Source organism: Ostrea edulis, chromosome 4 (assembly GCF_947568905.1).
Source record: "Ostrea edulis chromosome 4, xbOstEdul1.1, whole genome shotgun sequence".
NCBI lineage: Eukaryota > Metazoa > Mollusca > Bivalvia > Ostreida > Ostreidae > Ostrea > Ostrea edulis.
Genome location: NC_079167.1, coordinates 14468358 through 14496309, shown reverse-complemented (window position 1 = coordinate 14496309; position 27952 = coordinate 14468358). Strand labels below are relative to the sequence as shown.

Sequence of the window (27952 nt, the reverse complement as noted above, 5' to 3'; positions counted from 1 at the left end):
CTCATCCCTCTTTCAATTTATGTAATCATTTGATGCTTTTTGTAAGCTTTAAAGATTGGGCCTTCTACCGGTGTATTTTATTATACTGGTAAGGGGGGGGGGGTAAGCTTAATACCCCATACTTCAGGTGCCTGTGCTATTAATTGGCCACGCTAATGTACTTTTGAGGAAAATTGCAGTTGACCCCTATGCTTGTGAAACGGGATAGCACTACATGGCTATCCCACTTCTGACACCAAAAATGTGTAACAGAATAGTGCCACTTGGCTATCCCACCACTGCCACCAATTTGTAACATGTAGCTGTCACCCAGCCAAGTGCTGATCACGCTCGCTGTTGCTTAACTTGCATAATCAAGAGAGATTCTACCACATCACTAGAAAAGCTAGCTCTCTTGCGAGGCAGTATAAGTTCCCTCTTATACTGTTCGCTACACTTATATTACATGCATTTAAGCATAAATTCTTCATTTTCTGGCAAAGCTATATAGGTCAAGTGCATAGTAGACATTTCCATTTAGAAAGCCACCATTTCGAGACTGAATGACAGGACAAGTATTGAATCTAGCATTATATTTAATGATGTAACTTACAGGTTCATAGTACAATTGCAAACAATCACAAACAACTTCTTTTCAAATGTTAAGTCCCAGTTATTGCATCTACATAATTATGCAGTGCATAGAAAAAAATGTATATTAAGCAAAATCGGTTTTACTAGTGATTACATCAAATAAATTTATACATAATGCACACATTAATACTTTGAAGTTCCTCCCTCATTTATCCCCTTTCTTTGCTTTTTGGGGGGAAAGCTAAAACCCTGGCTACTTCAACTTCTGCTTTGTGTGCTAGTTCAAGATGTCTTGCAATGTTAGCAATCATCTTATCACAAAAAAGCAGGCATGCAGTTTGTTGAAGTTTCCAATTGAATTTTTGGGAACACCTTATGGCTTAAAAAGAAATGTCTTTTTCTTTCTTTCTAGAGAGCATGGGATAGTTTTCACTCTCTATGCTACTGTAGCTTTCTTCACTATCAGATACTTTTTCACTTCCAGGATCAATGGTAGGACATTCTGAAACTATAATATAAACTTTGTTACTATCAAGTACAGCAAGCAAATTTATAGAATTTTACTTTCTTTACTTCATGAAACAATTTCCTATACCTTTATTTTGATCAAGACCTTCATTACAAAAGGGGTCTTTATTTGTAATAAGAAAACTTAAAGTACAAGCAAAGTTTTAAACCAAGACCCCAAATACTATTTGAGACATCATTTAGAAACTTTGAACAAGAAAATAATATAGGACGTAGGACATGCGTAGGACATTTAGGTATTTTTCAAAAATCAGCAGTTTCATGCCAAAATCTCATTAGGGTCCAGTAAGATAATATGACTTAAGTAGTTCACATAAAAAATAATGGGTATTTGTTATTGGTATATAAGGAATTTGCAAAGATCTTATATGCTACTTGAGATATCATCCACAAACTACATGTTTTCTACACTGTGCAACATCACAACATTGGCCTTTAAGCATTTGACTTAAAAACAAGGGGCCCATGGGCCACATTGCTCACCTGAGTCTCTAAAGATTTTTCCTATATATTCGCATGTAAAACTTTGATCTCTATTGTGGCCCCAACTTACTCCCAGGGACCATGGTTTATACAAACTTGAATCTATACTATGTCAGGAAGCTTTCATGTAAACATAAACTTTTCTGGCCCAGTGATTTTTCAGAAGATTTTTAATGATTTTCCCTATTATATAATATATTTGCATGTAAAATTTTGACTACCTACTTCGGCCCCATCTTACCCCTGGGGACCATGATTTTAACAAACTTGAATCTGCACTATCTCGGGATTCTTTCGTGCAAATGTAAACTTCTTTGGCCTAATGGTTCTTACGGATAAAATTTTTAAAATATTTTTTTTCTATTTATTAGTTATGTAAATGAGTTTAACATAATTGAATCTGCACTATGTCAGGAAGCTTTCATGTAAATCTCAGCTTTTCTGGCCCAGTGGTTCTTGAGAAGATTTTTAAATGACCCCACCCTATTTTTGCATTTTTGTGAGTATCTCCTTAGAAGGGGACATGGCCCTTCATTTGAAGAAACTTGAAAGTCCTTCACCCAAGGATGCTTTTGGCCAAGTTTGGTTATAATTGGCCCAGTGGTTCTGGAGAAGAAGTCTAAAATGTAAAAAGTTTACAGACAGATGGGCAGATGACGGACAACAGGCGATCAGAAAATCTCACTTGAGATTTCAGCTCTGGTGAGCTAAAAATAAAGGCCGTTCTTAAGTCATGAGGATAACACCTACAAAGTTTTATTCCAAGTTCTTGAGATATCACCTGAAAAACCCTTGGTTGACTAACAGATGGATAAATGGAAAGATCCAATTTAATATCCCCTTCTTCCGTGCAAGGTGTGAGACTAAAGAAGATGAAAGGCAATTACCTTCTATCATGAGGTCACTTTCCTAAAACTGTCAGGAAGATCATCTTGGTTTTCTATTGACAAAAAACATTCAAGGAATAAATACAAAAGCTACCTGATTTATATGAGTATAAACTGTATTGGGGCAGCTTATGCTTTAAAACCCAGAAAGCAATATATATTTAAGTGTGAAATGTTCGTGCAAGTATAAACTATATTTTTTTACCCAAACAAATAGGTGTTACAACCAGAAACAGTGTTCGAAATTGGTTTAAAACTTGGTATAGACCATTGGTCTATGCCAAAACAAGATGACATAGACCTAATGAAATTGGCATAGACCGCAACATTGAAAAAAAAAAACCCACAAATTTAAAACATTGTCATTTACTTTTAATGTACTTAGAAAGCATATTTTCTTTCCATTTCCATAACGATGTCCTTCTTTCCTCATAACGTTTATCAGAAGTCAACTTTTGGGATAACTCTATTGTTTTAGACCGAGAAATCGGCATGGACAATTTGGTCTATCTCAATTACAATTGGCATAGACCAGTGTCATTTGACATAGACTCGGTCTATGGTTAATTTCGAACACTGCAGAAACAAGAGGTCCATGGGCCACATCGCTCACCTGAGTCACCTTGGTCCATATCTGAAGACTTTCCATATAGATTTGCATGTAAAACCTTAGTCCCTATTATGGCCCCAACTACCCCTGGAGGCCACGATTTTTGCAAACTTGAATCTACACTATGTCAGAAAGCTTTCATGTAAATGTCAACTTCCTTGGCCCAATGGTTCTTGAGAAGATTTTTAAAGATTTTCCCTATATTTGTATGTAAAACTTTGAACCCCCCCCCCCCACTTGTGGCCCCATCCTACACCCCGGGGCCATGGTTTGAACAACTTGAATCTGCATTATGTCAGAAAGTTTTCTTGTAAATATCAGCTTTTCTGACTCAGTGGTTATTGAGAAGAAGATTTTAACTATATATTTGTATGTAAAACTTTGATCCCCCTTGTGGCCCCATCCTACCCCTGGGAGCCATCATTTGAACAAACTTTCAGGTAAATTTCAGCTCTTCTGGCCCAGTGGTTCTTGAGAAGAAGATTTTTAAATGACCCCACCCTATGTTTGCATTTTTGTGATTATCTCCCCTTTGAAAGGGACATGGCCCTTCATTTGAACAAACTTGAAAGCCCTTCACCTAAGGATGCTTGTGGCCAAGTTTGGTTGAAATTGGCCCAGTGGTTCATGAGAAGAAGATAAAATTGTGAAAAGTTTACAACAACGATGACAGACAACGGACAAATGTTGATCAGAAAAGCTCACTTGAACCTTCGGTTCAGGTGAGCTAACAAGTTATTTACACAATAAAATGCTTTCTTTGTTGTTTCACCGGGTAATGAAGGTAGCTAGCATTGCAAAAAAAAAATTCATAACCCGTGTAAACGGGTTATGTAAACTTTTTGTGCAATGATTGCTACCTTCATCACCCGATGAAGCAACAAAGAAAGACATTTCATTGTTCATATTTATATTTTGTTGTATTGTTTTCAAATATAAACTAGATTGAAGTACTAAAATATCATATAATTGACCCATTTGTTACGTTAAACAGAACAGCCAACGCACCCTTTGACCTTGATGACGCCCCATATTTGGTAATGATTACACAGAAAGATGGTACAAAAAAACTGGATCCAACAAGTTTGCAACAAACATGCTTTCATTGCTCCAGATGAAAGCAATGTCAATTTCAATAGAAATATAAGAGAAAAAATTCAGTGAATGTAAATATATGTATATAAGATTGTTCTGTTTCAATTGCTGAGTACTGCAGTACAGGGGAAAATGACTTTAAAGAGATAATTACCTTCAATTAGAGAGTCTGAATCACTGTCGGAGCAGTGGTCTGGTTCATAATCAGGGTCCTTCACTAAAAAAAATAAATAAATGAAATTGATTTAAAGCTATATATTCCGTATTACAATGTTTGCAATGTTGGAAACCAGACCAAAATTTTGTCAGTATAAACTATATAAAAGAGACCTTTCTGACAAGTGTGATGAATCATTATTGGTACTGTGGTTTCATCATTATTCGCTAAACACCAATTCCTTGTCAAGTGAATTCCTTGTCAAGTCGATCACTCACTCTCTCTTTCAAAACGACATGGATTTTTATACACATGTAGTAACAATCAGGTAAAGTGTCAAAATTTACAGAAAAGAATGTCTGAAATACAAGCTGATCTCTTTTACTGAGATCTTTTTTTCTCTCTCCATTTCTGATGTCTTTCTTCTGTAGTTGACCACAACTTTGTTCATACCTAAAAGCATATAATCCTTCACATCTTCTGCATCAGTGTCACTGTCTGAAAAAACCAATCCATGCCAGGATATTTGCGTTGAAATTCCACAGAGATATTACAAATGCAGCCATACTTTTTTAATATGTATACTTTCTTCTCTTACTCTTTTTACATTTAAAAAATTCTTATACAGATATAGATTTAAGATTCCTGAAATCCTGAAGCAGGTTGCTCCCCCCCCCCCTCTCTCTCTCTCTCAACTTTTATTCATGTGTTGTTCATTTACAAATTATAAATTCTGCTCATACCTGTAGGAGCGTATCTCCAACTTTTGCATTATAAGATGAATCACAGTCATTGACTGCAATATCCCTGAAAGATAGGGGTGAATCAATATATCAATATATCGAAATGCACCGGTATACGCCTGTCTAGCGATATACAATATGGTGTTTCGACGATACGATATGTCGGGTTTAAAAATAGCCCTTTTAATAGTTGGGATCGAAGTTCATAATTTAAAAATGGCTTCTAACAGGAACACGATTCTTCAGACCATTCTCTCACCAGAGGGCGTGCTACGCAAGCTTCACTGGGGCGTAGCGTAACGCCCTCTGGTGAGAGATTGTTCCTCAGACTTTAATACTCGCTTTTACATTGTGACATCAGAGGTTCCTCAGACTTTAAGCCCCGCTTTTACATTGTGACATTGGTGTTTCCTCAGACTTTAATTGTCATTGTTTGTTTTGTTATGAAATAAAAGATATTAAACCACTTCATTTTTTTTAATTTTGATATTTTACTTCAGAAAATGCTTAACTACATTGTAAATCCAATATATCAGATATCGCATCAGAAAATATTGTATTGTATCGTATCGGAAAATCTTGATCAATACACACCTCTATTGAAAGACAACACATTAGAAAGTTTATAGTTATGCATATTATCTCTATCTTGTAAACCTCCTTCTTCCATTCTTTCTAAGTGATAAAGAACATTATATACATTGGATTCTTATACACATGTATTGAAATTCATGGATAGCTTCAAAATGTAAAAATCCCGTGGGGATCCGGGTTAGAATAGGTCCTCAGTACCCCCTGCTTGTTGTAAGAGGCGACTAAATGGGACAGTCCTTAGGATGAGACCGCAAAAACTAAGGTCCCGTGTCCCAGCAGGTGTGGCACGATAAAGATCCCTCCCTGCTCAAAGGCCGTAAGCGCTGAGCATAGGCCTAAATTTTGCAGCCCTTCACCGGCAGTGGTGACGTCTCCATATGAGTGAAATATTCTCGAGAGGGACGTTAAACAATATTTAATCAATCAAAATGTGAAGGGAAATATTTATGTTATACTAAAGAATGCTTGCTTCTCTCACTCTCTCTCTCATTTTCTAACCTTCTCTCTTTCAAAATGACACCAATTTTAAGGTAGTGACATTCAGGTGCCAAAAAAATTTGATTCTTTCTCTCTTCTAACCTCTTCTCTCTTTCAAAATAACACCAATTTTTACACACATGTTGTGACAATCAGGTGTCAAAATAACAAAAATTGATTCTCTCTCTCTCTCTCTCATTTTTAATGTTGTAGTTGCAAGAAGTAATTAATTTGTTTTATACCTGAACATGCATCATCCTCAACATTGGCTTCTGTAAGTGAAACAATGGCGCAGTTTCTCATCATGCTTGAACATTTTCCCTAAAAGCAAAAGAGTACTTTAATTTGAAATGCAGGTTAATCCTGATGTTTACTTCCTTCTTCCATTCTTTCTAAGACACACAAATTATAATACACATAGATTCTTATACACATGTAGTGACATTCATGTAGTGTCCAAACACACAAGTCATATTCAGGTTATACTAAAGGATTAAAAGATGCTTGCTCTCTCTCCCTTTCTTTCTCTCTCTCTCCTTCCACTCTTTCTAAGACACACATATAGTATATATATATATATATAGATTCTAACACACATGTAGTGACATTCAGGTAGTGTCAAACAAGAGGTACTGTGAGCAATGCTCACTAAGAATACCCCCCGCTTACCCCAATCTCCCAAAGGGTGTAGGTAATAGGTAAAACTTCAGTATTATGATCCAAAAGGTATCTAGGAACACAGCATCTCCATGCGATGAAAAAAGCCATTAAAGAATTTAAATGGAAACCATATTGCTACTTCGATGTCCAGTGCGCATGACCTTTGACCTTTTGACCCCAAAATTGATAGGGAACATCTTCATCCCATGGGTAGTCCATATGTATGATATGGTGACTGTAGGTGGAAAGGATAACGCTTTAGAGCCCGGAAACCATATTGCTACCTCGATGTCCAGTGCGCTTGACCTTTGACCTTTTGACCCCAAAATCGATAGGGAACATCTTCATCCCATGGGTAGTCCATATGTATGATATGGTGACGGTAGGTGGAAAGGATAATGCTTTAGAGTCCGGAAACCATTGCGTCTACAGACGGAAGGACAACCCGATTTTCCAGTATACCCCCCCCCCCCCCCCCCCCCCCACAACTTGTTGCGGGGGGTATAATTACAAATGTTGTATTCTTGTTATACTAAGGATTCTCTCTCTCTCTCTCTCTCCTTTTCTAACATCTTCCCTCTCTTTCAAAATGACAAAATTTTTTACACACATGTAGTGACATTCAGGTGTTTAAATGTATTTTTTTTTAATTCAAGTTAAACTAAAGGATAATTTCTCTCTCTCTCTCTCTCTTTCTTTCTAATCTTTCAAAATGACAATTTTTTTTTTACACACATGTAGTGACATTCAGGTGTCTAAATGTATTTTTTTTTTTATTCAAGTTAAACTAAAGGATAATTCTCTCTCTCTCTCTCTCTCTCTCTCTCTCTCTCCTTTTCTAACATCTTCCCTCTCTTTCAAAATGACAAAAAAAATTTACACACAAGTAGTGACATTCAGGTCTAAATATAATTTTTTTAAATTCAAGTTAAACTAAAGGTTAATTCTCTCTCTCTCTCTCTTTCTAACATCTTCCCTCTCTTTCAAAATGACAACAATTTTTACACACAAGTAGTGACATTCAGGTCTAAATATAATTTTTTTTAATTCAAGTTAAACTAAAGGATAATTCTCTCTCTCCTTTTCTAACATCTTCCCTCTCTTTCAAAATGACAAAATTTTTTACACACATGTAGTGACATTCAGGTGTTTAAATGTAATTTTTTTTAATTCAAGTTAAACTAAAGGATAATTTCTCTCTCTCTCTCTCTCTCTCTCTCTCTCTCTCTCTCTCTTTCTTTCTAATCTTTCAAAATGACAATTTTTTTTACACACATGTAGTGACATTCAGGTGTCTAAATGTATTTTTTTTTAATTCAAGTTAAACTAAAGGATAATTCTCTCTCTCTCTCTCTCTCTCTCTCTCTCTCTCCTTTTCTAACATCTTCCCTCGCTTTCAAAATGACCAAAAAAATTACACACAAGTAGTGACATTCAGGTCTAAATATAATTTTTTTTAATTCAAGTTAAACTAAAGGATAATTCTCTCTCTCTCTCTCTCTCTCTCCTTTTCCTTTTTTAACATCTTCCCTCTCTTTCAAAATGAGAATTTTTTTTACACACATGTAATGACATTCAGGTGTTTAAATGTAATTTTTTTAATTCAAGTTAAACTAAAGGATAATTCTCTCTCTCTCTCTCTCTCTCTCTCTCTCTCTCTCTCTCTCTCTCTCCTTTTTTAACATCTTCCCTCTCTTTCAAAATGAATTTTTTTTTACACACATGTACAGTAGTGACATTCAGGTGTCTAAATGTAATTTTTTTTAAATTCAAGTTAAACTAAAGGATAATTTTCTCTCTCTCTCCCTCCCCTCTCTCTCTCTCTCTCTCTCTCATTGTTGCTAACAACAAGAAGTATTGAATTTCTTATACCTGAAAATGCATCATTCTCCTCACTGGCTTCTCTAAGTGAGACAATGGCACTGTTCCCTATTTTCTCATCATGCTTGGACATTTTCCCTGAAAGTAAAAGTAAATCCTGATGTTTACCTCCTTCTTCCACTCTTTCTAAGACACACAAATTATAATACACATAGATTCTTATACACATGTAGTGACATCCATGTAGTGTCAAAACACACAAGTCATATTCAGGTTATACTAAAGGATTAAAAGATGCTCTCTCTCTCTCTCTCTCTCTCTCTCTCTCTCTCCTTTTCTACCATCTTCCCCCTCTCTCTCTCTCCTTTTCTACCATCTTCCCTCTCTTTCAAAATGACAAAATTTTTTACACACATGTAGTGACATTCAGGTGTCTAAATGTAATTTTTTTTAATTCAAGTTAAACTAAAGGATCATTCTCTCTCTCTCTCTCTCTCTCTCTCTCTCTCTCTCTCTCCTTTTCTAACATCTTCCCTCTTTCAAAATGACAAAAAAATTTACACACATGTAGTGACATTCAGGTGTCTAAATGTAATTTTTTTTTAATTCAAGTTAAACTAAAGGATAATTCTCTCTCTCTACCCCTCTTTCTCTCTCTCTTTCTCTCCTTTTCTAACATCTTCCCTCTCTTTCAAAATGACAACAATTTTTACACACATGTAGTGACATTCAGGTGTCTAAATGTAATTTTTTTTAATTCAAGTTAAACTAAAGGATCATTCTCTCTCTCTCCCCCTCTTTCTCTCCTTTTCTAACATCTTCCCTCTCTTTCAAAATGACAACAATTTTTACACACATGTAGTGACATTCAGGTCTAAATGTAATTTTTTTTAATTCAAGTTAAACTAAAGGATAATTTTCTCTCTCTCTCTCTCTCTCTCTCTCTCCCCTCTCTCTCTCTCTCTCTCATTGTTGCTAACAGCAAGAAGTATTGAATTTCTTATACCTGAAAATGCATCATTCTCCTCATTTTCTCATCATGCTTGGACATTTTCCCTGAAAGTAAAAGTGAATCCTGATGTTTACCTCCTTCTTCCACTCTTTCTAAGACACACAAATTATAATACACATAGATTCTTATACACATGTAGTGACATTCATGTAGTGTCCAAACACACAAGTTGTATTCATGTTATACTAAAGGATTAAAAGATGCTCTCTCTCTCCTCTCTCTTTCCACTTTCTAAGACACACGATAGTATATATATATATATATATATATATATATATATAGATTCTAACACACATGTAGTGACATTCAGGTAGTGTCAAATTACAAATGTTGTATTCTTGTTAAAGTAAAGGATCTCTCTCTCTCTCTCTCTCTCTCTCTCTCTCTCTCTCTCATTGTTGATAACAGCAAGAAGTATTTAACTTTTAATACCTGAAAATGCATCATTCTCCTTACTGGTTTCTCTATGTGAGGCAATAGCACTGTTTCCTATTTTCTCATCATGCTAGGACATTTTCCCTGAAAGTAAAAGAGTACTTTAATTTGAAATTCAGGTGAATCCTGATGTTTACCTCCTTCTTCCACTCTTTCTAAGACACACATATCAGTATACACATAGATTCTTATACGAAACATTGTAGTGACATTCAGGTAGTATCAAAACACAAACTGCCACGGTGGCCTAGAGGTTATAGCATTCGCCTCACATGTGGAAGGTCGGGGTTTGAATCCTGGCCGCGACAAACCTAAGTCATTAAAACAGGTAGTGACAGTTCCATAGCCAAATGCTTGGTATCAGGTGTGAATGTCACAGGTCCTCAGAGATGACTTTAAAAACAGATATCCATTGTCACAGTGGGTGTGGCATGCTAAAGAACCCTCACTGTTTAATGGCTGAGCAAAGGCCTGAATTTGAAGCCCTTCACTGGTCTTGGTGACATCTCCATATGAGATAATTGACAAGCATTAAGAAACCACATACCTGAGTGTACAATGTTTGAATAGTTTCAATGAAAATTTTCATAAGAAACAAGGTAAAATTTATAAGTCTATGCTAGCATTACATCTGAAAAAAGTACAGAGATTTAAAAAAAAACAAAAAAAAAACCAAAAACAAATAGGCAACATAGAATGCATCACTCAAGTTTGTAAGTAACTCTTTAAATGCAAAAATGATCTTCTTGACAATCCTCGTGATTTTACTATGCTATAAACATACATTGCCAAGTTAATTTCAAAGTATAAAATAATGAATCTACATGTTCAACATATTAACAGATATAACAATAGATTACTTTTATAGCCTAAAATAGTCACACAAAATGAAGATTGCTTTATGGAAAAAGTCACAACTAGATTTCTGATCAGATTATTAACAGTGATATATGTCAAATATTTGGCAATATGCATAGCTATTATGTAAAATCCTATAAAGCATTCGGGATATCTAAATACGAGTACAATTATGTCTCAGGCCATCTACCACACATAAAACACTATACAGAAAACTAAACACACTGTTTCATACCTTTTTCTCTGATTTCTTTGGCTTTTTGAGATCAAAGGGATCATCATGATTCATCTTCTGAAAGAAGTATAATTACTCAAAATTGAAGTATGGTTTTCAACTAGAAGCATGAAATGTTAAGAAAGGCTAGTAGAAAATAATTGTGTGAGTACCGCTGCACATCCCACTCAATAATATCTCACTCCTATTGATACACATATTGTCAAATGTCAGGGATTTAGACCCCTTCTTAGGCACTTATGGCCTTTAAGCAGTGGGGATTCCAGGGGTCAACATTTACGTTTGTCCGCTTGTCCGGTACCAGTGGAAAAACATTTCGGACAAGTGAATATTGATGGGCACTTGTCCGATTGGACAAGTGCTTTTTTATGTAAAGAAGTCTCCAAACAATTTTGTGAAAAGTTTATCGGTAGTTGAGAGTCGAAAGTACATGTAAAATGCATGGAAAATGAAGTTCGATCGCTATGTAAACTAGCTGAGTCATACTCAATCGGGATTGGTGTTCACTTATTGCGTACTACTTTCAATCATCCATGGCAATCTCTCACCAGAGGGCGTTACGCTACGCTCCACAATGTAGCGCGCCCTCTGGTGAGAGAATGCATCCACGGATCTTACGAAGTCATTGATTCAAGATGGGAAGTCTAGATAAAATTTTGTTTTATGCGTTTGTTGTTTTTATCAAGAGAATAAGATTTTAAAAAAATCAATCAAGCAGGTATAAAAATAGACTATATATTAAGTAAATTAAATACAGTTTTCAAGTTGACGATATTAGATCCTTTATAGAAAAATTTTCGGACAAGTGAAGTTGAAGTTCGGACAAGTAAATATCTTTGTCTCTTGTCCAAATGGACAAGTAGGAAAAAAAGTTAATGTTGAGCCCTGGATTCTTTTATGTGCCAAACCTGTTCACAATGAACCTGTATTGAACCTCACAAAGGACTGGCCCATTTCCTTCCCTTTTATAACAAACGGGAACAGGGAATTACATAATACATTTAACTTTACTGGGATTGGCGAAAAGAGGAGGTATTAGACTAAATATTACTATTTTGCATTATTTACGAAAAATTATTTATTGATTATCGCATTGTTAATTCATAAATGTATTTTATTACATACAAAATTAATGGGAAAATTTATGATTTCAAATTTAAGGGCGAGATAGGTCCTTGACGATGGGCCTGGATAGAGATATCTTGGCTCTGAGCACAAGGCAGCCCTAGGTTCCAGATGCTGTCTCACTTTGTCCATGACATGTGTATCAGCTAGAGCTGAGCCTGATAAACTACTATGCATATGATATAGAACATGAAACAAGAAACTAAGATAATTTGTTGAAGATCCCCACATAACCGAAACTTTCACTCTCAACTGAAATGTTTTCATTTGTAGTCGACCAATTATAAGATAGCAGATATCTATACTTATACATGAATAAATTTTGCCAATAAACTAAGAAATGCTTGCAAATGAGCTATTGCTTGCATGTTTAAAATTTCAACCACATATGAGATGATGTCCCTATAAACTATAATTGAATTCTACCTGATCAGCAATTATTGTGAAATTAATTGAAAACCTACTTTCATTTTCGATAAACTACCCCGAAATAGCAAAAATGAGAGTAAAGTGGTGGACACGCTTTGGCGGATCTAAATCATTTGGAGATGACAACATATAGTAATATATTACATAAATCTGTTAATAGTGAATATGTTAATAGGAAATTGATTTAAAGTATGCATAGGATTGAGCGAATTAGGATGCGATAATTGTTAAATCTATAAAATGCGCGAATTTGTATCTTCTATCCACAATTTTAGTTTTAAAGGAAATTTCCAGATGTTCGGGTAGCTAAACAGAGTTTCGTATAAATAATATTCATTTCACCATGGAATGGACACAAATTCACCATGAAAAGAACATTTTTAATGCACGTTTTTTTCTTTTATTCATATTTATAACTTCAAATACATCTATTAGTAAAATAAACTTTTAAAAATAAACAAAGCAACAGATACAGTACTACTCCAAGCGCTCAAATTGTGGGTCTCTTTGATAATGCATTTAAAAACTAAAGTCCCATGCTACGGTAGGTGCTGGCACGATAAAGAACCCCTTACTGATCAATAACCCTTAACACGGAAGTTCCGATTGTTAATTGAAGGATTTACATGGACATAGATATATCAGTGATTGGGATAAGTAAATTGCTTAATGTGACAATGGCACGTTACGAGCTATTGTCAATGTGACATTTCTAAAATGAATGTGCCATATTGAAATTTTTATGAGACATTTTAAAATGACAAGTCCGAGAGACCAATAAATTATAATCTAAACACTACTGACAGACTGTAATGCCGTCGGCGTGGATAACTTTAGTTTTATTATTTGTGTTAAATTTACGTTTTATTAAAGTAAGGATTCTTATCGTGATTGTCCGCGTCATCGTCTCCTTCTGCTCCTGCCAGTATTGGCTGATCATTAAGGCAAAAAATTAAAGTCAGTTTACCCTTTGTCAGGCTTAAGAATTTTTTTTTCGTGGAATCTCCAGTCAGTGCGCATTAAAATTGCAATTTAACGAACAAATCAGATAACTTTTTACTGTTTGATTAGACACGAGGAAATCTAAGTCATACTTGCGCTTAAAAGAACGTAAAGTTGTACTATTACTAAAGCATTAACAGCGATAAAGATTTTTCAAGCACTTAATTAATCGATAAAGATTAAGTGGGGGATCAGCTCAAAAGTTGAAAAGTTCGTATATCTATGAAGTCAGTGGGGAAAATCTCAAACTAGGTATATCAACGATGTGCGCCACAACGGCGCAATGCTTCAATATTCTATGCGCCATTTTTTTTATTTAATGCGACTATGGTGCAGGGCGCGTGCTTATCCCAATCACTGTATATATGTTAAATTAATATTTTTAATTCTTTGGATCTGTGATTTATTTTCATAAGATAAGAAATTCTTTTTATTCTAAACTTTTACTGCATAGTTGTTTGATGCTTGGTCAATATTGTTCAATCCATGGTGAAATAGCTCAATACTGCATTAATTAGTTTTATTTTCTCTTACACTGTCATTATTTATGTGTAAAGTGTGATTTCTCGTGCTTGTGCAGGTATTCAACTAGTATAATCAGAAACACAAGATTGGAATTAAAAATTAAAACATTATAACAATATGTTTAAACTTATAAAAAAGTTCAACTGTTTGGTGGATAAAAATATCTACACTCTTCTATATGTATGCATGTTTGACTATAGAATGGGGGTCAAACACACTGTCAAGTGAGGAAGGGGGGAGGATTGAGGGGTTGGGGCAGATGTTACATATCTCATATCGTTAAAGGCTCTGTTTATTACAAAAAAATGATGCACACTGGCAGGACCAAATAAAATACATTCATCCATCCTCCAACAAGTTCCATCAAACCTGTACTTAGGAATTACCATCTGAAGACCTAAAGCGGGGAACACAAATTTCTAACATCACCAAGAAGGCTGATTCAAACCTAGGCTATATCTGCGAAGAAATCTACAAAACTGCCCCAAAGGAAGCCGACGCAATACCTATATCTCATTTATATGACCTATCTTAGAGTACGTATCTTTTGTATGGGATCCTTACTACACTAAGGACATCAGCAACATTGAGAGAGTCCAAATCATCGCAGCAAGAGTTATCTCTCTGACCATACCAACCGAGTAGCAGAATGTATCAGTGCAATATTCAGAGATTTCAAACAACCAACACTTCAAGACAGATGCTGTAACATTAGACTAACATACTTCTACAAGGTAGTTTAGGGACTGATGCCAGCCATACACCGCCACAAAATTACTGTACCCACCACGTACCTTGAAATTATGCAGAAGTGACAGAACCATCACTGCCCATACATATACAGACTATAATACTGATAAAATATCTGACCATTCAGCCTTACTATGACAGCAGAGGATTGATTTTTGCGACAAAGTCCTGCACTCTCTCACTAATTGAAATTACACTAAATTTGCAATTTGTTATGTATTCATAGATACAAGTATTGAACTGTTGAAGTAAAATACTAATATGTATATGCTACCCGGAAAAAGGTTTAACCTGTTAACCTCCAACATATTTCCAAACTTAATCATGTTAATTTTGATAAAACAAATAACCTCCATTGTTTACGATTATGGTGATTTATACAACACTTCAATATACAGGATTACAATTCTGATTAGTCCCGATCCACAATGCTGCTCATGTTCACTAAGTTCAGTTCACTCACCAGCATGCAGCAGCCATGATTTCGGTGCCTACGGGGCTACTTTCACTTTCACAGGAAGTGAATGCAGATCGAGGTCAAATTAACGTCGGAGGCCCTGTTGTTTAGAATTGGAAACTCTGAGCATAGATTGATCATACATGATGGGTATTTACTCAAGGAATTACATTTCATGCCCAGATATGTTGGGCCCAATGCGTCTTTGCTCCAACCATCACAAACTGACAAAGGGATGGTGACCGTGATACTGATAGTAACAGCTGAGTAAGGTAAATATCTTGTAAACATGCAGAACTTTGGAATACGTACTTTTAAGATTTGAATATCATGACCAGATAGCAGGATAGATAGATTACAATATATCAAGTGTATGTATCAGACATTCTTAAAAGCAATTTTTCTTTGCCTATAAGATTTCAAAATAGACCAGACTTAATTTTATCTTATTCTAGGATATTTTAGTTTTGACTATATGGTAATTTGTCATTACTTTCGACAGGATACATGTACCCCCATCATCACTGAAAGGCAACCGGGATGCAGTCTTTAAATCTGGAGTTCTGGGCAGAACTGTGCATTTCTGGAACAATGATGAGTTTAAGTGAAATGGTAATTTGTCATGAATTTCTACAGTGGCTACATGTACCCTGACCATCTTTGAAAGGCAACCGGGATACAGTGCAGTCTTTATCTGGAATTCTTGGCAGAACTGGACATTCCTGGAACAATGATCAATTCAAGTGAAACAGACTCGGGTGCAAGCAGAAATTCTTGTAATTACAGAATGTATTCCGTAAGAGAGGCAACATGTGACCTGAAAACAATTCTATTCAGATCTATTTAAGGAATGAATTCAGTATCTAATTCATCCAAGTATATACTGGGTTTGGGCAGTTTGCGCTTTTTTAAACTGCTAAGTGGTTTATGAAAAAGCACATTTTTGAACTTGCAAAAGAAATCAGACCAACTGCTGATATACGTGGTTTTCAGTGAGTTAATCAACGATTATCTATGAAAAGTTAGCTACACTGAACAGTTTCTTTTTTTACATGAGTATATATACCTGAAACCCATTGCACATCATAAGAATTTTATTTTATTTTGGACAGTGCTCTTGTTGTAAAGTATTATGTGTAATGCATGTGAGTTGTGGACAGGGGTTTGTAGTCATCTGAGAACAAGGATTGGCACGTTGGGTGGACTTAGAGAAATCTTCATATGCTAAACCCAGTTTTAGAAGAAACGAAGAAAGCAAACACTAGATCAGTTCCAACTAATAGAGCTGTCAATCAGGATAAGCAATAAAACATGCAGGCAACAACTTTAAGGGGAAATACTCGCTAAATGCGAGTTTAAAATTGAAATTGCGAGTAAAAAATCGCAAGTGATCACAACTTTTTGCGAGTGAAAAAAAAACACGATCTTTTTTCCGGATTTTCGCGGTTTATTGGCTGTACTTTGAAGTTTACAATAATTTTGTCTTGTGCATAGAAACGCTTTACAGAATGAATATACAAGTATTGAAAAAGTAAACGTGGATCGAATAAATAACTAAGGCCAAGGTCATCTCAGTCAGTCCTACTTCAAGCACACTTCGGGCGTCTCAGTGACGTCTGATTTAAATAGCAAGCATGTTGATTTCGTCCATGTCTTCATGAAACAACACATGACTGAGTTAGTGTCATCGTTTCACTCTATAGCCCAAAACTTCGCGTTCGCGGGGGTTTTTTTCCACTAGAATTTTTTAGATGAAATTTCCAAAAGTTTTGAACATATTGTTTAAATTGGCGCAAACAGTCTCCAAGATTTCAAACCACATGATGTTGTAAATAGGTAGTAGATCTCTGGACAGCGAGTACACCGCACAAGTGTACCCTATGACCCTCACCATGCACCATGCTTGTTGCCTGATAATTCATTAAATTTTAAATGAAAGAATTCTCAATCTTATTTTCATTATTGCACTTTAAAGAAGATATTAAAAGATTTCCCCTATATTTTGATATAAAGACATGTTTGTTTTCTTAAATTCCTGTAAAACAGCAATCGATTGAAAAATGCTAGTAAAAGCTTAATTTTGCTAGTTGGAAAATAATCCACTAGCTAAAATTTGCTAGTAGTGAAAAAAGTTAATTTCGATCCCTGACATGTTGACCAAATTGGCACTCAGCTGTAATAAAACATTGTATGTAGGGAACATGTACTAGAAGGAAAGAGCGTTTATGTATACATTAGTTTTTATGTAATATTCATTAATTATTATTATATGATTGATATTAAATATGTAAATACTTATTTTTATTTTGAATTCTTTTTTACAAAGTGACATACTGGCACTAAAAAGGTATTTCATTTTTTGATTATGGCAACGAAAATAAGAACATATATCAGGAATTTATATTTAAGGGAGGTTTCACGCTTTCTAAATCATCCCTTACCAGCTGTTTAAAATTCATCCGGAATTACAATTACAAACCAGGTTGTTTTGGACATTGATATGAGTGTCGCATGATTGGGATTGCTGTCTAAAAATAGTACTGATGAGAATTTAAGAAATGGAATTTGAGGTAATTTGATGATTGTAATCAGAAATATTTATTTAGAAATAGTACATCATAAAGGGACATGGGCACGATTTGAGCTGAAAATTTTAAAATTTCATTTTTCCATTTTTACTGTTTACAATGCTTAACAAAAGTATTTCTAATGGTCGACCAAAATTTGAATAGCAGTTGTTGAGTTACAAGTGAGATACAGCACTCACAATTCTTTGTAAAGTAAACAAGGCTTGCGCCATATTTTTGTTTACATATAGATAGCTTAATAGAAAATAGCATGTTTAAACCAAAATGAGATGCCAAACACTAGAAAGTATTTAATTGTGTTCAGAATTATCTGCTTTAAACGAAACATTTACTAGTATATTCAACCTATGTAAACAAAAACATGGCACAAGCCTTGTTTATTACAAAGAATTTTGAGCTCTGCATCTCCCATGTACTTTGACAACTGACACTCAAATTTTTGCTGACCATTAGAAATACCTTACTTAAGCATTCTAAACATTAGAAATGAAAAAATAAAATTTGAAAATTTTCAGCTCAAATCGTGTCCATGTCCCTTTATTTTCTCCCTCAGTGCCCTCGTCCGAAAATAAATATTTTCTCGACTATTTGATAATAAAACAAAACAGAAAAAGTTAATAGGTTGGCTCCGTTCGTTACAAGATCGCTTTTAATAAGCAAACATCAAATTGACAAAGCTGAAAAATCACCAATGAATTTAAAACTGAAAATGGGCTGGGTGGGAGGGAAGGCTATTTAGGCACAGAATACAAAAGCGACCTTTGTTGCTTGTAACGAACCTCGCATTGCCTGAACACTGACCAGTAGTAGTATATATACTAAGCGCTGGTGCATGAGCTCAAAAACCCGCGAAATGTATTTACGGAAAATAACCAAAAATGACAAAATGTAAAACTTATACGGTACCAATTTTGATGCACCAGATGCGCATTTCGACAAATAATGTCTCTTCAGTGATGCTCAACCGAAATGTTTGAAATCCGAAATAACTATGAAGTTTTAGATCTAAATATAGCCAAAAACAGTGTGCCAAACAAGTGGAGCCAAATTCGTCCAAGGATAAGAGTTATGCATGAGGGAGATAATCCTTAATTTTGAAATGAATTTCTAAATTTTATAACAGCAATTACATATACATCCGTATTTTCAAGCTAGTAACGAAGTACTTAGCTACTGGGCTGTAGAGACCTTCGGGGACTAACAGTCCACCAGCAGAGGCCTCGACCCAGGGTCATAATGTAAAACTTATACGGTACCAATTTTGATGCACCAGATGCGCATTTCGACAAATAATGTCTCTTCAGTGATGCTCAACCGAAATGTTTGAAATCCGAAATAACTATGAAGTTTTAGATCTAAATATAGCCAAAAACAGCGTGCCAAACAAGTGGAGCCAAATTCGTCCAAGGATAAGAGCTATACAAATGTAAAGAAATGAGTTTAATAGATATACAAATAATATCAATTAAGGAAAAAAATCGGGTATTTCTGACAGACTGCTTGCTCATGCAAGACACCGTGCTGCAGTATTTACATTCCCTTTGCATCTGCCTGATCATGAAGCAAAGTGGGAAAATCTATATTTTTGTTTAAAGCCAAACAGTATTTCTATTTTTGGATTTACATGTATTTACTTTTGACCATCACAATATTTCAAAAGTTCATATTTTCATATGAGAAATTATATGGTTTTGTTTACAGGTAGAAATGCTACTGTCTGTCTGCATGTAAATTTAACATGCTTCACTTTCCGAGGTTGTAGTGAAATGTCTTCAATGTTTGTGCATGTTAGGAAATAATAGAAATACTGTCCAACATTGTACAGGTTTGTGTGTTGTGTGCAATAAATTGCAAGTGTTTTAACTTAACAAAAGCTACAGTTATGCAGCTAAATTCACAATGGGCATTAGATTGATTGTTTGCTAAATTTATTATCAATGGATACATTCTTTCTACACAAATTAATAATAATCGGGAAAGTATTTGGCAGTTGCTTGAATATCATAGTCAATATCAACATAGTCATTGTTTTGCTTAAAAATCTTTCATTATAGTACCATGATTCAAAGTAATGTACCTATTGATTGATTAAATTGATAATCTGATTGAAAAGATCCCCAATAATTGCTAATCAGTTAAATTTTTTATTATCTGCTAGCAAATTAATAAATTGTTATTATCAATTATGAAATTGATTAAATATATCATTTGAACATCTGTATTATAACCCTGCATGATAGTTTAATAAGTGAATGCAAACTGATACAAAGTGCACTTAAAAGCTTTTTAAAAAGTTTATTTTCTCTCATTTCTCTCACCACAATTTTTCTCCTCTGAAATTCAAAGGGAATTAATAACTTATTAATTGATTCTCAAGTTTCCAATTATTTCTAACAATCAATTAATCTCCAATCACTACAAATGAAGGCCTGCAAAAATTATGCCAGAGCTTGTGACTTATGAGTTTTGGTAGTCTCTCCTCAAAGGATTATCTATTCAGTAGCCCCTTATTACAAACAAAGGGTTGCCTGGGACAATTTGCTTCTTTTTCCAGATTTATATTACGATCAACAAAACAATTAGAATGAAGAAAGGAAAAGACATCATAATAAATCACATAAATTGGAAACACTTATTGCACGCTTTCCTCGTGAATATGACATATTTTCTGAGAAAAGTTGATCTGCATTAGCTTCTATATTCTATCAATCCTTAAAATTAAAATCACGATAAATGTCAGTGTAAAAGAGATTAATTTGCCAGTGTGTATTTCTTGCTTATTATTTTTTAAATGAATATCTACTTGTCCATATAATTGCACTAGTTGTATTTTTGTCTTAGATTTACTAATTTTGTCGATTATACAAATATGATTTTTTGAATATTCTGGTCTAAAGTTATTGAAATTCAGGTCCGTAATTAAATAAATTTAAGTGATGATAATAAAATGTCAGATTTATAATAACAAATCTTGATTTTAAAATAGACACTTTTTAACCAAGAAATATCCCCTTGGATATTTAATTTAGCATTCATGTGACGTCACTATTAGTTCTTTCTAAACTCTAATTGTTATGACTGACCTTTTCTTAGCCTTCTACCACAACTCTCTTTTAGAAAAGAACGAAATAATTCCCTAATACCAACGTAAATATTATACTTACTGAGAACAGTTGTCGCCATCTTTAAACAGGAAATTCTCATTGCGCATGCGCATTTAACGCAATGGAGCTAAGTGTGTAAACTGTTCTTTTGGACTCGTAGTTGTGTGTGACAAAATTCACGTACACACCGGAAACCGACACATATGACTATTTTATATTTTTTGAATCGAGTGTGATGAGAGTTAACGTTTCCGAACGAAATACTTCCCACTACACGGGTGCATGTAGTGGGAAGAAAAAATGTAGTGGGATAAAAGGTGTGTGTTCATACTCATGTAGCGTGATTCAGGCGCTTACAAACGCACACACACACACACACACACACACACACACACACACACACATATATATATATATATATATATATATACATATATAATGCCTCCATTATATTGACAGAAATGGACCAAGGATTTTTGTAACAAAGATTCAGACGAGGACGGAAGGACAAACGGAGAGGAACTGGGTGATCCAAATTGTACGTGGACAGAGGGCTCTTCTCCTGAAACGGATCGTGGAATTTCACATCCAGGTAAAAGACGTGATGACAAATAATAGAACTTTAAAAAAAAAACAACTTTATAAAGCAATTTAGAATAGATGACAATGTTTGTGACTGTTCCAATAGGAGTCTGTGAGCCATACGATAGTGACCTGTGCCGCCCCAAAAATTCTTGGATAAATTGTGAACTGGAAAGTTTCAAGTGCGATGCCATAAAAAGTCCGGGTCAGTCTTTGCTTTTTTCTATTCAATGGAATGCAACAATCACTTTAAAAATATTTCAAATGCATTTACTCTTACGTCTTGTTCTCTAAAAAAAATTAATATTTTTATTTGAACATATAGATGTGAAAAATATGACCATCAGATTTCCCAAAACATCGGTTCCCAATACAGAGACGAACTATTTTTGCATGACCTTTGATCTTCCGATCGCAACTGATGGTGATTATCATATCATAGCAACGACACCTGTCATTGACAACGAGAACGTGATGCATCATACACTCCTGTATGGATGTGATTCAGGTAAACATGATAATGTAAGGCCAAGAACAGGTAAACATGATAATGTAAGGCCAAGAACAGGTAAATATGATAATGTAAGGCCAAAAACAGGTAAATATGATAAAGTAAGGCCAAAAACAGGTAAACATGATAAAGTAAGGTTAAGAACAGGTAAACATGATAATGTAAGGCCAAGAACAGGTAAACATGATAATGTAAGGCCAAAAACAGGTAAACATGATAATGTAAGGTCAAAAACAGGTAAATATGATAATGTAAGGCCAAAAACAGGTAAATATGATAATGTAAGGCCAAAAACAGGTAAATATGATAAAGTAAGGCCAAAAACAGGTAAATATGATAATGTAAGGCCAAAAACAGGTAAATTTGATAATGTAAGGCCAAGAACAGGTAAATATGATAATGTAAGGTTAAGAACAGGTAAATATGATAATGTAAGGCCAAAACAGGTAAATATGATAATGTAAGGCCAAGAATAGGTAAATATGATAATGTAAGGTTAAGAACAGGTAAATATGATAATGTAAGGCCAAGAACAGGTAAATATGATAATGTAAGGCCAAGAACAGGTAAATATGATAATGTAAGGCCAAGAACAGGTAAACATGATAATGTAAGGCCAAAAAACAGGAAAAACATAAAGAGCATCTATTATTTTAAAAAAAAAATTCATGCAATTAATGAATAGTGACTTTATATGAAAGAGATATCATACAAATAAAGATCTTATTTAAATGCATTGAAAGGATTTACAAATTTAAGAATGAGAAACAACTCTAAGAAAAGCTAAACTTCTGTTACCCTAAGATATGTCGGTATCCTGTTTTGGGATTTAAAAGGACCTACCATACATATACATAGGTAGCTGAAGTTTTGATTGATCCATAACTTGTATAATCAAGAGACGTATGTACACGTCAACTGCCGTTTCTTTATGAAAGAATATACCTAGATTAACTCTGAAATCTTTTGAATTATGCTTTTAATTGTGCTGATTTAGTATTGCGTTACCATATATATAGAAAGACGGTGAAGACATTGAATGCACTCTTTTGTCTACCGTATTCAGAAAAGCAAGAAATGATCAGTCAGCCAAAATCGTGTCAGATGGGTCTGTCCAGTTGCAACAAACTGTTTGGGGCGTGGACGGTAGGATCTGCAGGACAATGTACCAACAAAGATGCCGGATTTCGGATAGGAATCAAAGGATTCAGAAGAGTGATGATGCAGGTTCTACATTTAAAACATTTAACAAAATATATCTTAGCAAGAGGGAACAAAACAAATTATTTTAGTTCACAATAATTGAAGTCTATACATATGCTTGGATAACTACATGTAATTTATGCTAAAGATCTAGTCTATTACAAAGACTGATATAATTCATTAATGGATGATACGTATTGGTGTCACATGAGTTAAGACACTTACAGGTAATGAAAATTGTCCCAAATCAAGAACCAGTACACACCCCGTTAGCAGATGTCGCCACATGGAATCTGCGATGCACTGATTTTATTATTAGTAATTGGAATGTTACTCACTTGTCCAGATGTATAAGCTGAAGTGCTTTTCGGAGGTTAAGGACTAATCTCAGCTGAATATTTGGACTTATGCCTTCACCGAATCTCGGTGCAGTCCTTCATAATTCACTATCTAATTAAAATCAGGTCCGAAGGTACGCTCACAATCGCTTACGCAGAGTATACGGCGCAAATCTATGAAGTCTGATTTTAATTAGATTGTCATAATTCATGTCTATAAATTTACTTTCAGCTTCGGACGGTTCTAACAATTAATGTTCACTTAGTTGACACTGCTGTTCTTTTCAAATAAGTTAGTTGACTATTGAACGAAATCTGTATCACTATAAATGCTGAATTACTTACCGACTTAGTATGTAAATTCCTTAAAATAAACTATCACTTTTTCCGTTCAAATGATGATGTCCACGGTGCAATATTTTATCTCCCAAAAATGAAGAGTTCCTATAGTTTTTTTTAAATTAGTGATATCTAAGTAGGTATTTGGAGATGCAATATATCAGTAACTAGATAAAACAGAAACAGACAATATGATTATGGTTAACATGGGCTAACAGAATAATTTGGATGTACCAACCTCTTCCTCTTTCTTCTCATGTTGTGTGAGATGGTCTAACCATGATGATCGTATGATACTTATACAAACTGCGAGATGCGGTTTTATCAACACTACTTGTCACGGTAGGGTAAAACTGAAATGACTTTTGCCGTGATGATTTCATATGGAAACACATGTACAGACATACAATATGTGGGCAAGAAGTGGATTTTTAAAATGCTAACACCGATTTGCCGAAATATAAAATACTTGATAAAAAAGTAAAACAATGAATGAAAATCTTACTTCATATTTCAGAGCTCCTTTATAACGCCTTTGATCTGCAAAAAATTGCCAAGCCAAATATCAGAAATAATTTTGAAAACCACTCTATGTAATCCAACCGTTATCAGAAATACTTTATAAAATGAAATGTGTGATTCGAACAATTAACAGTTGTGGAGGACTTTCTTTTGGGCCAAATAACATAGGCGACATCCTCCAAAACTGGCAAATAACACCAGTGATGGGGTTATAATCATCAGTGGCGGATTTATGGGGGGAGCGCAGTCGGCGCCCCCCCCCCCTAAAATTTTCAAATCTAAGGTAAGTCTTGGTCTCTTCTTTAGAAAAATGAAAACGATAAAAGAAATGATGATTTCTTTCACCCTTGGAGAAATAAATGTCAAAATCTTTTGATTTATTTAATTACTTTTAATGGGGAAAACTTACATTTTTTTCAAAAACCCTTAAAATTTGCGTCATTTTATTAATTTCACCATATTAAAAATGACAGAAAATAGTAAAAATGACTACATAGGAGACATATTTCAAGCCCAATAAAATCCAGGAGCTTCCGGGGGTTTCGCCCCCTGGGTCCCCAGACCCCTGCCTCATAATGTTGCTCCCCCCCCCTAACTGCGATTCCTGGATCCGCCCCTGATCAGTGCTTGAAAATGATGTATTCCCACGCTGTGACCTATTAAAGGATGAGTTAACATTTCGCCCGAAGGCTATTTCAGAATCTACATATAAATTCATTTTTAAAGGATGCATGTATTCAATGTATAACGATCATATTTCATATCTAATAAACGAATGGTGTGATTTTTGTTGTTGTAAATGTGATATCATTTTGACGAGTTTATCAAATAAAAATAATCCACCATAGGAATTTACTAAATTTTGATTACTGCTTGATATATTTCACTTTAAATTTTACATTGAAATCTAGGGGGAAAGAATGTTTTATTAAAATATTTCTAAAAGAAATAGTATTTTCATACAAATCTCTTGATAAAAAGTTACCTAAGCTTTCTCTTTACAAAAGTATAAAATAAAACTAATCATTTACTTTAGATATTTTCTAGAAAATTCTATTTTTCTTAATTTCATCGAGGGCAGATAACTTCCAAAATGTTTCAAGTACAAAAATATCAGTTCTCAATCATTTACCATCCATATCAATTTGGTTTATTTCACTTTCATCATTATTTAACATTTATCTTGATTTAAATCATCTAAAATTGTGCAATCTACTTTCGTTATACATTGAACACCTTAATGCTGTAAAGTCCTGACTCAGTATATCCCAAATCCTAAACTAGCGTTCAAATGTTTTTCTTAAAATCTATCTGTGCAATATTAAACACATATGAAGGACATACTTTGGAAACACGCGGACAAGGTTCTATTACTAAAGACAAATCCTGTCAGCAATTACAAGAACGACTTGCAACCATTTTCTGTCATTACCATTTTGTAGTCAAACTTTGAATAAAATACCTCGTCTGGCATCTGGAGGAAACTAACAGTACACCTAGAACTAATTGGGAAAAAATGAAAGTAGACTGCATTGTAGAGCCTTTACAGGTCTCGCAGCTGTCGCGAGAATGATTGTGACTAATTACGATTTTTCAACGGGAAATTCGACCGTTCCAGTGATGCGAGACCCGAACTATTTCCGATATCAGCGCTTGAGTGCCTTGCAATGTCTTTCAATTCCTTCTGCAATTTCCTTAGAATTCCTTCACGAGTTCCGTGCGTTGTACAAAATCCAACGGGCATGGTCCTTGTCTTATAATCCAATATTTCTTGCAACTTGCAAGATTTTGTCTAGACCCTATTATAGTGCACACACGGCTTTTTGATTTTGGTATTGCGCAGCTGAGAAATCATATTCAACGCTTGACACAGCGGACAAGTGTACGATGCGGTACTGATGTACCCCATAAGTAAATGTAGATAAGCAGGTTTACGTATAACATACAGTACTGACATTTTGCAAAGGATTTGGAGTCACATGAAGAATTACACATGTAAAGGTCATCAGCGATACGTCATATTCAGACAAAAATGATGACGTATCGCTAATGACGTTATTTTCTTCTTCATTCCTTGAGCAAGAACGCCTTTTGCAATGGGAGAGAAAATAACTCTAGTGGATCTTTTGCAAATTATTACCAGAGGGTTTCAAGTTCTAGAGAGGACTGATTCTACATTCACCGCAAATAACTACACGAATTAATTCCCGAGCCGGTTGTGTGTAATATTTCAAACGATTATGGTCCGTCACGTGGTAGGGCCTCCATCGTTGGTTGCACTGAATAAAACAGTCCCACGTTTGCACGTGCCGCTGGTGTAGTCCAGGGTGAGTTTCAGACATTAGAAAAAGACTTTGAATAGAATAAAGCTTCCATTTGAACTGAAGTTATATGAATCACGTTAAGGGATCCAGCCGGCGAATCAATCAGGTAACCATGTTCCGACAAAATGTGCTAGATTCGCAGAGACGTCAGTAAAATTACTCTCTACAAGTGTGCACGTGATGAGAATTAGTGCTGAGACACTCGAACAATTGTTTTTGATAAACCAGGCTCAAATGTGAGACGAGTACGCATCCATTTCGATCACTACGACTCGACAACATCACATTTTTCAGCGCTTAAAATCCACAAAAACTCCACTTCCAATCTTAAAGCTGCTTATCTTGAGATGTTACAGTCGACCGATTTCCTGGCAGCAACAGCTAAACCAACAACCGATGGTATTATCGGGGCGGATCCCGCGGACCGGATACAATCGATCGTTTCTCACGCCGACAGTTCCCTATAAGAAGAAGACCAAACGACAATTTGCCGGACAGTGACATTCTAAACGTTCAATCTAATGTGTAGAGTGACTTGAGGACAAATTAGTGTACATTGGAACAAGAGCGGTGCATTATATGTTGTTAAACAGTGAATCTTTGAGGGAATGAGACAACCATTTTACGTAGTTCTTAGTGGCTTCGAACTAAAATAAATCATTCCTTGTTCAATGCACAACAATTCTATTTTAAGAGCAAAATTCAAAGAAAAATTTCATGTAACTATGCAAAGGTGTATTTTTTTTAATTTTGAAAAACTTGAGTGTTTGAATCTTTTCGGTTGTGTACCATATGTAACAAAGCGAAATGGTAAACATAGGGTAATCATTGGCTTGAGAAACTTGGATTCATTTTACTGACCTCTTAGATATAAAAATGAAGATGTGAGAGATCTTGAATAAGTCTTTGACAAATTAATATCTTTAGATATTTTAAACGATTTTCACCATATCCCAGACCACCCCTTAGATAGAGAGTATTTAGG

The 27952-nt window shown here is 34.8% G+C and overlaps 2 protein-coding genes and 1 long non-coding RNA gene across 30 annotated transcripts in view; 2 read left to right on the top strand and 1 right to left on the bottom strand.

Annotated features, from left to right (window-relative positions):
* Positions 1-27952, top strand: part of LOC125668045 (DBH-like monooxygenase protein 1 homolog) — a 40072-nt gene that overhangs the window by 1953 nt on the left and 10167 nt on the right. The window contains exons 3-6 of the mRNA XM_048901780.2: positions 21608-21740; positions 21837-21935; positions 22056-22238; positions 23308-23468. Of these exons, the coding sequence (XP_048757737.2) occupies positions 21608-21740; positions 21837-21935; positions 22056-22238; positions 23308-23468 (576 nt within the window). The remainder of the gene's footprint in view (positions 1-21607; positions 21741-21836; positions 21936-22055; positions 22239-23307; positions 23469-27952) is intronic.
* On the bottom strand, positions 558-27633 carry LOC125668046 (uncharacterized). Of its 28 annotated transcripts, none has more exons than XR_007367408.2 (12): positions 26106-27633; positions 24627-24661; positions 24360-24474; positions 11169-11225; positions 10073-10159; positions 9635-9684; positions 8680-8766; positions 6390-6468; positions 5077-5140; positions 4331-4393; positions 2472-2524; positions 558-1081 (listed from the first exon to the last, which is right to left on the bottom strand). XR_007367408.2 is itself a non-coding variant. In XM_048901785.2 (7 exons), the coding sequence occupies exons 4-7, from the start codon at positions 9677-9679 to the stop codon at positions 954-956; spliced, it is 315 nt and encodes a 104-aa protein (XP_048757742.2). In that variant the 5' UTR covers positions 9680-9684; positions 10073-10159; positions 11169-11225; positions 24360-24460; the 3' UTR covers positions 558-953. The 28 variants fall into 28 exon arrangements, 7 of the variants coding, with proteins under 7 accessions (XP_048757742.2, XP_056017997.1, XP_048757743.2 ...); XR_007367411.2 differs by having other exon boundaries at positions 26231-27633; XR_008802242.1 differs by having other exon boundaries at positions 24627-27633.
* LOC125668047 (uncharacterized) lies at positions 15591-17755 on the top strand. The gene is made up of 2 exons (XR_007367424.2): positions 15591-15728; positions 15959-17755. It is a non-coding gene; the product is annotated as an uncharacterized LOC125668047 (long non-coding RNA).

Bases quoted from the DNA above. Each gene is read 5' to 3' on its own strand.
- LOC125668046 (XM_056162019.1), bottom strand. From the start codon at position 9,775: ATGTGTATAAGAATCTATGTGTATTATAATTTGTGTGTCTTAGAAAGA. The intron at 4,394-6,389 runs GTATAAAACAAA...TATTTTTTTTAG, and splicing joins TGAGGATGATGCATGTTCAG to TGAAGGACCCTGATTATGAA. The intron at 1,082-4,330 runs GTAATTATCTCT...TTTATATTATAG, and splicing joins TTCAGACTCTCTAATTGAAG to TTTCAGAATGTCCTACCATT.